Source organism: Nothoprocta perdicaria, unplaced genomic scaffold (genome assembly GCF_003342845.1).
Source record: "Nothoprocta perdicaria isolate Ctin4 unplaced genomic scaffold, notPer1 scaffold_10, whole genome shotgun sequence".
Lineage (NCBI taxonomy): Eukaryota > Metazoa > Chordata > Aves > Tinamiformes > Tinamidae > Nothoprocta > Nothoprocta perdicaria.
This window is the reverse complement of record NW_020454094.1, coordinates 8697661-8709821: the sequence shown is the minus strand read 5'-3', so window position 1 is coordinate 8709821 and position 12161 is coordinate 8697661. Positions and strand designations below refer to the sequence as shown.

At 53.5% G+C, this 12161-nt stretch overlaps 1 protein-coding gene across 1 annotated transcript in view; it reads right to left on the bottom strand.

Moving 5' to 3' along the window:
* Positions 1 to 397: 397 nt before the first annotated feature.
* LOC112947148 (receptor-type tyrosine-protein phosphatase epsilon-like) overlaps positions 398 to 12161 on the bottom strand; it is a 24281-nt gene continuing 12517 nt past the window's right edge. The window contains exons 7-27 of the mRNA XM_026039165.1: positions 11997 to 12083; positions 11638 to 11884; positions 11469 to 11508; positions 10329 to 10425; positions 10072 to 10139; positions 9802 to 9944; positions 9583 to 9670; positions 8925 to 8995; positions 8398 to 8434; positions 7407 to 7504; positions 6904 to 7020; positions 6349 to 6506; positions 6134 to 6269; positions 5230 to 5376; positions 4713 to 4812; positions 4124 to 4203; positions 3459 to 3593; positions 2979 to 3104; positions 2281 to 2438; positions 1861 to 1996; positions 398 to 1353 (exon numbers count right to left, since the gene is read on the bottom strand). Coding sequence (XP_025894950.1) covers positions 1279 to 1353; positions 1861 to 1996; positions 2281 to 2438; positions 2979 to 3104; positions 3459 to 3593; positions 4124 to 4203; positions 4713 to 4812; positions 5230 to 5376; positions 6134 to 6269; positions 6349 to 6506; positions 6904 to 7020; positions 7407 to 7504; positions 8398 to 8434; positions 8925 to 8995; positions 9583 to 9670; positions 9802 to 9944; positions 10072 to 10139; positions 10329 to 10425; positions 11469 to 11508; positions 11638 to 11884; positions 11997 to 12083 — 2344 coding nt within the window. The 3' untranslated portion in view covers positions 398 to 1278. The remainder of the gene's footprint in view (positions 1354 to 1860; positions 1997 to 2280; positions 2439 to 2978; positions 3105 to 3458; positions 3594 to 4123; positions 4204 to 4712; positions 4813 to 5229; positions 5377 to 6133; positions 6270 to 6348; positions 6507 to 6903; positions 7021 to 7406; positions 7505 to 8397; positions 8435 to 8924; positions 8996 to 9582; positions 9671 to 9801; positions 9945 to 10071; positions 10140 to 10328; positions 10426 to 11468; positions 11509 to 11637; positions 11885 to 11996; positions 12084 to 12161) is intronic.

Here is a 12161-nt window from a genome sequence, read left to right as displayed (position 1 = left end):
AACTGTCAGAACCACTCTTCAAACTACAGCAATCCCTTCTGGGACCCAAACTGCCATAGTATCAATAGCATCCTGGCTTGTATCAGGAACAGTGTAGTCAGCAGGGCTAGGGAAGATTGCCCTGTGCTTTGCACTGGTGAGGCTGTACCTCAAATATTGTGCTCTGTTTGGCTCTCTCACTGCAAGAAAGACATGGAGGGAAGCACCTCATGCCTAAAGAAGGGGAATAAAGCTGGTGAAGGGGCTGGATCACAAATCTTTTGAGGAGCGGCTGAGGAAGCTGGGGTCATTTAGTGTGAAGAGGAGGCTCAGAGGAGAACTTACCGCTCTCTACAACTACCTGAAATGAGGTGGTAGTGAGGCGAGGGTCAATCTCTTCTTCAGAATAAATACAAGAGGAAATGGGCTTAAGATTTGTCAGGGGAGATTCAGGTTAAATATTAGGAAAAAATTCTACACAGAAAGAGTGGTGAAGCATTGGAACAGGCTTCCCATGGAAGCAGTGGAGTCACTTTCCCTGGCAGAGTTCAAGAAACATGTAGATGAGGTGCTTAGGGACATGATTTAACAGGCAGGATGGTGATGGGTTAATGGTTGGACTCGATCATCTTGAAGGTCTTTTCCAACCATAATGATTCCATGTTTCTAAAGGTACCCAAACCTAGATGCTAAGTTAGAGGGACCACTGTAGTAGAGACAGAAAAAATGGTGAGGGAACCTCCCCAGAGCTAGTAAAACTATAGCACCTGGGACAATCAACACAGCACTTTTGAGGAAGGGATTTTGAAGTAGGAGAGTCCTACAAGGCTGTGTTTTTTCCTTTCCCTAGCTCTTCCTGGCCTTGGGCTTTCTGCTTATCCCAGTGCAGGACAGTGAGATCAGGCTCCTGAACCCTGTAGATATGACAGATCATTTGATCAATTGGTGGAATAATCTTGTATTGGTGGAGCTACTTCTTCTCCCATACAGCCGCCTAAAGGGAAAGGGGATCCAGGGCAACTTGTTCTTTCCATCCCAGGTCAAATCTCAGAGTCTCCTCTCCAGCCTGCACATCCAGGCTGCAAGTACAAGTAAGTTCCAATCCAAACTCTGGGCAAAGGGCAGGGTTCCAGCTTCAAAGTCTGATCAGTGACCACACAACTTGGAGACAGACCAATGTGGCTTGTCCAGCTGCAAATGATACAGGAGTAAAGTGTACACCCATCCTATCTCCTCTGGTTTCCAGAGTCACTGGCAGAGAGATGGAGTCCTGGCCAGAGATGAGAGGTGGCCATATCTCTACTTGAAGTTTCCATAGGTTTCAAATGAATTCAAGTAAACGAGAGCCAGTTCGTAGCAAAACTGATACTGTTCCTGGGGAGAGAACACACATGAGTACATGGTGCATGAACGCTTGTCATTGAAGATCAGCCTGGCTGCTGGCAGCTTTGTGAGTGAGCCTCAAACAGGGATCACTCTTCTCTCACCTGCAGCCCACCTTCCCTCATTGAGAAATCATAGGTATGTGCTCTAGTGAGCTATGGGGCTACAGCTAGCTAGTCTCAGGAGGAAAGGCAGCATCCACAGCACCAAGTGTCTGCTGCTCACACCCATCCAAAGCAATTACTCCATCATGGCTTACCTAGCTATCTAGCTACCTACCTGGGAGGTAGGTGCCAGGCAGGCATAGCCCTCATTTGAGCAGGGCCTGCTGACCAACAAGGGGCAGCTCAATCTGTGGGATGCTCCAGCACCTGCCTGGTCCTGCAGAGCTTGCTGCTGAGGGGCTGGGGATGTTCTAGCAAGGATAAAATAAGGTTTCTGGAGATCTCATTTTTTCCCAAAAGGAGCTGAACACATAGGGTTGGAACTGGTACCTACCACATCCTTAATCATCTGTCTCCGCCGTCTCTTCAACATCCTCACGGCCTGGGACACATCCACTAGCCCTTCACTTTGGATCTGCTCACAGATGAAATTGGCAGCACAGAAGATCCCACTTCGACTGGCACCGTCCCTGTAGAGAAGTGCAGTTGGAGACTTATTTGGCCTGGGATCACCTGGTCCTACTGAGAGTTGGGGGGGTGTCCTGCTAACCAGACAGGCCTGGGGGTTCCCATAATGTTTTTATATAGACATCTTGCATGAAGCCAGCCTCCACTGCAGAATCCTTGCTCCCATGAACACAGCTGAACCCATATCCACAAATTCAGTCTTCCCCTGGGCTGAGGTTGGAACTGCGATACATATTTGCCAGCATGGATGTAGCCTGGACCATGCCATGCTAGAGACCTTTCTCACCAGCAAGTGACGAGTATGTGTGCATCTTGGTTCTGTCGCTGGTGTGTCCCCACCTTCCCCAGCAAGCTGATGATGGTGGCAGGGCATGGGGGAAGGTTTTGCTTCATAGGCCAGTCCTCCAGCTGACAGAACTGGACTTTCAGTGCACATTTCTTGGGCTAGCAGGGAAGAAACACAATGAGATGAGCCTAGAAGAAACCCACCAACTTCATGGAGTGAAGGGAGGGACTGCGTGCCAGTCCTGGCTCTGCCTTGCATACTAGGTCAAGGGTGCAGTCCCAGTGGGATGGCCCAGTCCCAAACAGTGGCTCTGTCCTTCTCCATGAGTGTTGTGAGATGGACAGACAGGCAGAGCCTGAGATAAGAGCTATCAGGTGAAGCTCAAACTGATGTCAGTGCAGAGACTCACTAGCTGTAATAGCTGTCCCAATTCAAGAACCACCACCAAGACGCACAGAGTCCATGGCCACTGTCCTTGGAGTTAGAAAGGACAGCACAGTTTTCTGCCCTGTACCTCCACCTGCACCATTCAGTGTTCTCCAAGGACCTCCTCAGGTCTCCCTGGCCCTTGTAGCCTCTGCCTTTGTGAGCTGTGACTTCAGTCCCAGAGCAAAACCTGCTGATGATGGAGCCCCGCTAGGACTTCCATCTCTTGCCAAGCTTGGTCTCACTGCATCGTTTCTTTGCAAAGAGCCCACCTGCTGCCTGTTGGTCAGAGCAAGTGTCCAGACTGTGAAGCCAGCTCCAGGCTCTTCTGAGATCATCTGGACATGGAAACGGCCGTAAATAGCTTCCCCCTGGGCAGGCCAGAACTCCACGTATGTCTGGAGAGTGACACACATGTTATCACACATTGCCTCAAGCTGCATGCATAGCAGAGCCCAGCCCTTGGCCCACAAATCATGGTGAGCACAGGGGTGTTCTGCCTGCCATGCACTTGCAACCAACAATCCCCAGTGCAGCAGTCAAGAAGAAATAACACCCTCACAGAAAGAATATAAGGTGAGCATAAACAAAACTAGAGGGATGGCCCTTCTTCCCTTGCCCATGCCATGACAGTGGAGAGACCCCAGCAATGCAGTGCCCCAGGAATTGCTGCAGCAGGCTCAGGGCAGAAAACACAGTGCCTGGCCCCATGGTGAGTCCAGGCAGGTGAGGGAGCCTTGTGGGCTGCTGACCTGGTCCAGCTCCTGGAGTTGGTTTAGCATGACCACTAATGTGCAGGTGTAATCCCAGACCAGAGCCCAGAAATCCACCAGTGTGTCTGGAAGCGGCAGCTGGGTAACGATGACTCTGTCTTCCTCAGTGTATGTCTGCAAAATAGAGTGGGGAGGGAGATCACCTAATCCTCCCTCTCAGAGCCCCTCTAATCCCAGGAAAAGGTCCCTGCCTCCTCCCAGCTGAGCTGCTCTTTCCATCCCTGTGCAAGGACAGCAATACCACAGAGGGGATACCTGTAGCAATGGGTCTCAGCCACTGTGCAAGTGGGTGAGAGTAACCCCAGTTATCCCTAGAAGTGCCTTGCTGGGAAATTTCCTCATGTCCCCCCCCACCTGCCCCCTCGGATGATGTTGAGCCCTGGGGAGGGCAGATGCTGGGTCCCTGAGGGGTGAGTCTGCAGGTGGGTGACACAGCGATAGGAGATGAGGGGGACAGCAGCCAGCATAGGCAGGGCTTAGGCTGATCACTGAGGCCATCTCCTGGCAGCAGGGACCAGACACTAGAAACCAGTTACTGAGAGGAAGCCCCAGCGCTGACACATCAGACCAGGATGCCACAGTCTAAAGATGTGTTTGCAGGGCTCTGTGAGCCTTGGCCACCTCTGCTGAGGCTGGAGCCTTACATCGGTGAACACTGCGTTGATGTAACTTGGGGAGCCATCTGCGTTCAGGGAGGACATGAGGATGGGCCGGCAGGAATCCGCTGTGGAGGCAAGGGACAAAGAAAGCAAGGGTCAGACATCCTCCACCTGCACAGAGACCGTGAGGTTTTCCTTGCAAGTGCTGGGAGTCAGCATGGATGAGCAAGCACTACCAGGCCCAGGGGCCAGCAGCACTCAAGGCCACCTGTCATGGGCTGTCCCGAGCCCACATGGGTGGAGGCACCAAGGGGTGGCAGCTTTGCCCTCCTGATTGCTTGCTGATGCCCTATTCTGGGGCAGAATTGCCCCAGGGACATGTTTATCCCAGGGGAAGACCATGAATCCACCTGCCTGGCTGGCACAGAAGGAAGCAAGGGGGCATTGCTCATACGGACAGACCAGTCTAGCCTACATGGAGTACTGTCAGCCATAAAGTGTCATGGGTTCCCCTGGGCAGAACCTGGCAGTGGTGTGGTGCAGGGGAGGCAAGCAGCAGGGCTGAGGGGCAGCATCACCTCCTCCCCCCAGTGCTGTTCCCAATTGCTAGGTCATGGGACAAGGGCAGCAGTACCTGGCAGGATCCCTGGCTTGCGGTTCTTGGGCTGGTTGCTGGGTTTCTCTGCTTCTCTGCATGGCAGGAGCTGGAAGAACTCGGAAAACTTCTGCAGGGCCTGAAGGGATGATTCAGATGAGCCATTCTGGCCTATCAGCACCTCTCTCCCCCTTTCTGTGTCCCTGGAGAAATGCATCCCTCATCTTCCTCCCACTGCTGAAGGGGAGCAGAAAGGCGGGTCTTGATACCAGAGACCAGCCCCATCAGCAACTTCCTTTGCAATAAAGGAAGCAAGAACACAAGGAGCTGCAGTCGCAGCCACTCGTGGCACAGCCTCAAAGACATGTTCCTGGCAGCTCCCCAACCCCACCTCTGGACACCAAGACATGCAGAGGGAGAGGCTTTGCCCAGCAATCAGCAAGCACTGTGCTGGAATTCCCCTTGTAAAGAAGACACTGGCCTTACAGTCACCCAAAGTAGCATCTGTGATCCCTGTGATCCCTACAGCTTGCCCCAGAATGAGATCCTGTGGTACCTTGAACTCCTTCTCGAGCATGTTCTGCCTCTGGGTCTCAGCTTCTCGTAGGTGGCTGATGTGGCTGTTGATACTCTCCACGGGGACCCCGGTGCTGCCGCAGAGCAGGCCTTCGAGCAACACCTCATACAAGAAGGTGTACTGCTCCTGTGTGAGCAGACGGGTCAGCTGTACAGCCCAGAGCAGCTCCAGCTGTTTGCACCCAGGGCCACAACCCTGGGAACCCTGGGAATCTGGGCCACAGCCATTAGACTGGAGAGAAGTCCACATATGTGTGTGTCACTTGATGCCCCTAACGTAGGTCTCTGAGGTCAAAAAGCTCCCAAGTGTTGGTGAGGGCCAGTGAGCAAATGAAATGACCTTGACAAGGTCATTTTCCTGTGATTCAATGTTCCCTGTCAGCCCAGATCCCTGCTGTGAGGAAGGAAACACAGAAAAACTGTGAACAGTTCCTTCTGTTCAAACGATCAAGAAACACTGTCTGCTCTACAGATGCCGTCCATGGGGTCCTGGTATGGAACAGACCTTGGGAAGAAAGTCCCTTAGCCAGGACACTGATGGCCAAAGGATAACACAAGAGCAGATTTCCTGCAGGCCTAAAGAACATATGGACTCTCTTGTGTCCACCTTTCTTATAAGACAGTCCTTTCATACCATGATGCTGGCACATACAAAGACTGATCCCACTTCAGAGGGTCTCAGGAAAGCACAGATGCTGCCTAGGTTTAGAAATTACCTCAAAAACAAGAGTCTGCAGCCTGAGGCTCCTGACAGCTCTGGCATCTGTGAATAGGCCGTATACCACGCAGCCTGGGATGTGAGGTTTTGTGTGACACATCCCTGGGCAGAGTGAGAACCAGAAGCTGCAATCTGCAGCCTACAGGGAACAAGTAATACTCCACACCTTGGTCTGCACCATGCTGACCCTTTGCTCCCGCAGCTTCTGCACACACTGGAACACATCCACCTTGCCCTGGGCCTTTCCCATCTTCAGGAGGAAGTCCAAGGCAATGAAGGTACCAGTCCGCCCAATCCCTGCACTGAAAATATCCAAACAGAGACATCAGTGCTGCCCTGGCCAGCCTTGCCCCAAGCCCCCAAGTACTCCCAGACAGGTACCTGCAATGAACCAACACAGGACCAGTAGGGTTTTCTGACACCTTCCTGTTCACCTTCTCCACTAAGTACAGGAGCTGGGTAGGGTTCCTGGGGACCCCATGATCTGGCCATAGCAGATAGTGAAGCTGCTCCACCATTCTTGGGAGAGCACAGCCTGTCTGCAGAGAGGGAGAAAAGGGAGGCATGACTGAGGACTGGGAGCCGGAACAATCCAGAAAGCTGTGCAAATAATTGCAGGACAATAGGTAGGAGAAATAGTGGAGAAAACCATGGCAGGGATGCATCAGCACCCCACCACACTTACTGATACACGGTAGAGACGTAAGTGGGCTCAACAAGGACATGGACCCTGAGGAAATTCACCAAGCACCTAGCCACACAATTCACTTTAATCTCTACTTCCCCACACTGAGAATAATTAACTCGAAACAGTTTCTGACTTGTCTCTGCTGGAGACCTGCAAAGTCTGCTCAGGGTCTCTCAGCCAACAGCTCCTACCAGGTGCTGGACCCCCAGAAATACCCTGCATCGCCAACAGCAACGTGCCAGTCTTACCTTCTTCAGGCAGAACGTGCGTGTGATGAGACCTGTGGTGGACCTCGTGTTGTTGATTGTGACTGTGAAGTCTCCGTAGACCTGCTCCTGCTCTGGCCAGTACTGCTCACACTTGGTCTGTCAAGAGAATCAAGACCCCTAAGCACTAGCAAACTCATTAGGGTCGTGTTGCAAGCCAGCAGCTGTACACTGCATCCCCTAAATCATTGCTCTGGTTAGGCAGGCTGCAGATACTGCAATAATTGATCCATGGCTCAGGTGGAATATCAGGTCCTGACCAGGGCTGATGTGTTCTGCCAGTGTTGGAGCCCTTTCCCCCTCTCTTGCTCCCAAGGATCAAACCCTTGTACTAGTCTGAGGTTGGTGAGCTCCCACTGGGAACAGGCAGCTCTGGAGGAGGGAAGGAGTCTGGCATGGAGCTGCTCTCTCTGCATTATCTTCCTGCATCAGTGCAAAGAGAAGCAGGAAAGGGCCGTGGAAAGAAACTGAGATGGTTTCTCTACCTTGTTCTGCTCCACTAAGTCTGTCAGCATCACAATGACTGAAGTCTTCTCCTGCCAGATCATCTGCCAAAAATCCACCACGGATCCAGGCAAGGGGCCTTGGGGAAGAAGAGAAGAGTCCCGTGTCATTGACCAAGTCATGGAAGTGTAGCTGTTCCCAGCCATTGCACAGGACAGGGCAGATGTTCCCAGACTACAGAGCAGTCCTGGCTTTCCCTCTGCCCAGTGTGGGGATAGCAGCACCTAACAAGGATCACTGGGCACCTTGGCTTCAGTATCCATGTTAGAGAGGGGCACAGGGAAGAGAGAGAGAGAGCAGGTGAGGGTATGTTGGGGACTCACTGCTGTTGCAGGGGCTTCCAGGTGGCCTACTGGGGGTCCAGTGGCCAGAGGGTTGGGCAGAGTCTTGCTGTAGTACAACATGCACCTCCCTCAGCTAGAATTGTAAGGTGACTGTGAGCTGCTCCCACATCTGGGGTCTTATTTACTGAAGAGCATCTCAGCAGCTTGCATGGAGCCTCTGAAAGTCCTCACTACATGCTGTCCAGGGCAGAATAATTCATGCTGGTTCCGTGCCATCAGAAGGACTAGGGCTCCAGGCTCACTGCTAGTGCAGGATTGCCAGGCATTTGCAGGTTGTCACATGAAGGCCAGACCTGTCACACCAGACTCCACTGGAGACAGGGTAGGTTTGCAGTTGAGAGCTGTCACATGCTCCAAACAGGGCCTTAGCTTGGTCAGTCCAAAGATCATATCACAGCCTTCTTATGTAGCCTGGCCACTGCTGAAGTGTCACCAAGGCCTTCCACGTTAACAGCAGTGGCCACCAACTGAGAGACCCAAGACATACAGGTCTCCAGACTGAGCCATTAACTCTGCTGTCATTCCAGCTCCGCATACACAAAGGGCTCAGAGCCAGGTCAGGCTTCTCCAGGGGACATGCAGGACCCTGAGCTAGTTCTGGGCAATTTTCAGGGCTGTAAGGACCCACCTTGAGCTGCAATGAAGAAGCGTGGACTCTGGTAGCTCTGTGGGAGGCATATTGAAAGAGCTGTGATCACATGCATTAAACATTGAGCAACCCCCTTCCCATGGGCTCCAGAGCCAAGAGTGCTCAACACGGCGTGTCCGACAGCACCACCCCTGGTCACCCTGGACAGCCAGTATCCAAGGGTCACATCTCCATTCCTGTCCCTCCCCCTTTTTGCAAGTGCCCTGAGGTCCTTTTTTGTTAAAGATGAAAATAGCACATAAATCCAGGATACTCCAGATAGCTAAGGGAGGATGCAAGGAAAGCCACAGCCCACAGTCTGCTAACACCTGAGGGCAGCAACGATGAAGGACAAGACATCACCAAGGACCTAAGACAAGTGCCAGTCCATAAGCTGTCACCAGTGTAAGAAAGGCTGTCCCACTCAGTGCAATAAGATACCTGAGATCTCTCTTGTCCCCTAAAAGAATAACAATTCCTTCCTACCTTCCAATTACCGATACCAATACTAATTTCTTCCTTCCTACCTCCACGTAGCTGGCATTGATGTAGTCATTGCCAGTGCCAGAGGACTGCAGCACCACACGGCAGTGATCATCTGAAAGAGAAGGGAGACAGTAGCTGGTGGAGTGACCCTTTGGGACAGCAGCAAATGTGACTCTTTAAAGAGGAAGAGGCGATTTAGGAAATCCCAGGACTTCTGCTCCCCTCTCAGCAGTACTCCAGGCCTCAGGATACATTTGAAAGCATAGTTAATGAACTGAAAGATGACGGAGCACAGGAGGAAATGCAGTGCATGCAGGAGACCCTTAATGCAAAGGCCAATATCCACTCAAAGTCAGGCCCAGAGAAGCTTTAAGCTTTGATTGAAATCACTCCCTCCACTTTCCCACAAGGTCTGTCTCTGGATGGGAAGCAGCACCATTCAGCAATGTGTGACAGCAGGAACAGATATACAAGTGTGTAATTAAGTTTGCAGGGAAACTTAAGGAGCAGAACAGGATTCTCCAGCCGGATATAGAGCTGTAGGTCCAACATGATGACTTGGGGAACATCCTGTGGGTTTCACTGAAACGAGGGGAAGAGCTCAGCACTGTTGAATAGCTGGAGAGGGACTCACACCCGCCAGTGCCTGTACTGCCTCCCTCCCAATCCCTCGGGCAGCTTCTGGGAGGCTCTGCTTACATGGGACAACGTTCTTGTAGCGGTTCTTGTCCTGATTGCATAGTTCCTTCCCAGCATCGCAGGGATGCAGCAAAGTGGAGACCAGGTTCTGCAGGGGAAGAAGATGAGCCCACTCTGCATTAGCACATGTTCTGAGGCTGGCCAAGGCCAACGCTGTCACATCTCTGAGGAGAAGCTGAGTGTGGATGGACAGAGTAGCCAAGCAAAGGCAAACCAGACCTGATACTCTCCCAGACGCCCAGCACCAGGCCTGTTCACTGATTCATCGTCTGTTTGCTCTGCCTCTAATTCTTCCCTCTTGAACTTTTTCAGAACGTCCAGCAGTTCCTCCACTGGGACCCGTGTATTCATCTTGTTTGCACCTTTGGGGATCACAAGGCGAACTATTCAGCATATACCTGATGCTAAGGACCTCAGAACCCCCCTGCCTGTGCTTTTAACAGAGAGCCTGCCCAGACAGGGCTATCAGGGTCTCTGCTCATACTGCACCTCCTCGGCATTTCCTCATGGGGATGGTGCTGTTCCTCTCATAGGCTTTTGAAGTGCTACGCTTCCTCCTGCAAAACAGCAAGTCAGACTCAGAGCAGCTGGAATGGGAGATTTCTGGGAGGAGGGAGCGTTGCCCATAGTCCTGCCTCCCACCTTGCTTTATTTCACGGTCATTTCATGGCACGTTGCCTGGCAGTGTGGGGACCTGGATGTCCCACGGCACCACAGAGAGCAGGAGAGGTGAGGTGCATACTGACCTGAAGAGCAGCAAAATCCCCAGGGCCAGGAGTGCCACGACCAGCACCACTGCTATAACCACCACCATCCTGACAAGCTGAGAGATCGGCTCCTGTCCTGCAACCAGCACAGTCCACACTCAGGTTCCTGCACAGTGTGAACCAGGCACTAGGACATCTCACTGGGGCAGTAGGGAGCAAAGCAGTTTTCCCAGCTCCCACCACAGGTTTTGTGCTGCAAAACAGCTAAGCCAGAGCAGGAAGAGTAGAGGCTTGCTTGGCATGACACCTTTCAGCATCAGCACTGCCTTTTTGACTGCCCCCAGGTAGAACCTTTTGAGGTCCCCAGAACCTTTGGAGGTGTTTGAATTAGTGGGGCTGTACTTGTCTCAGTGAGCTATAAGACTAATACTCAATATGAGATGCTGACATAGAGGCACAATACCCATGACTCCATCCATGCCAACCCTTTCAAGCCACTCTGTGTTGCCAAACCAGTGATATGTGACAACAGATCTACCTATCCCTCTCCAGAACCCATTACCAAGGAAAACACACTGCTTGCAGCACTGGGAAGAACTGTCCTGGCCAGCCACAAGCCTCCCTGTTCTATCCATGTTGCAGCATGGTGCTGGAGCAAGTGAGAGTGAGCAAGAGCCAGTGCACCTGGGAGAGGACTTTGAGAAGGAGAGTTTTTTTTCTCCCTAACACTGCATCTCATGCTGCAGTGTTGCCCACAGCACAGGTGATGGCATCAGGACAACGCCAGGGGTACCCCATCAACCCAAAAGACAGTAGAACTCTGACATCAGGATTGAAATGAGCAGTAAATACCATGAGGACAGAGATCTGAAGGGAGGTCAGCAAATGTCAGTGCAAGTGGTCAAAGATTTCCCTAAGTTCATCTGCCAGAGACTCAAAGTCGCAGGCATTTGCAAGATCATGTAAGTGGGAAATGGCTATGGCAGCAGCCACATGTAAGAGAAATAAAAGGTTTTCAGCGCCCTCCTGACCAAGACCCCCCTGTCCCTGCACTTGGCCAAACGCTCTCCCAGGGAAGCGGCCAAGCTGGGAAAAGGCAGGATGTGGGAGGGAGCCTCGGACACAGGGTGAGGGGCTGAGCGCAGCCCGCAGCAGAGCAGAATAGAGGAGCCCTCTTACCAGCAGAGACSCTGTAGCCGACACAGGTGAACTTCTCCGCCTGTTGCAGGAGACRGGGGAGAGCTCAGGCCACCGCGGCCCAGGCCCCTGCTCGGGGAGCCACGAGCTCGCGCGGGGCCGGAGCGGGCGCGGGCGCCGCCGGGCACCCCAGCCTGGCGTGCGGCACTACCTGCTGCCCGCGGCGCACGAGGCGCAGCAGGACCGTGTAGTTGCCGTCGGGCTGCAGGGGAGCGTTGTAGTAGCCGTGGCGGCGCGAGCCGTCGCCCAGCACGAAGTCGGTGGGAGCCGTGAGGTTGAGCACGGCGGCCACGTACGCCCGCGGCTGCCGGCTGGCGTTGAAGGGCTGCAGCTCCGCGGAGCAGACGCCGGCCAGCGCGGAGGGCTCCTGGCCCTGGGCAACGACGAGCTGGTGCTCGCTGCGAGGCAGGGCGGTCAGCGCGGCCGGGCGCGCGGGCAGCGCRGGAGGAGCTGCCGTCGGGAAAGGCTGGCGGGAGCGGGAGCAGCCGAGTTCCGCGGGGCTGCGCTCACCTCTGTGCCGCGTGGGGCTGCRCGATGGGGCGCAGCGGGAGCACGGCCGTGCCTTGCGACCGGGAGATGCCGTGAGCGCCGCTGGAGCTGCCGTTGAGGTCCGCGGAGGGGTCTGAAGAGGAGCCGAGGGCTGAGCAGGCGGAGGGGCGCGGAGGGGCCGCGCGC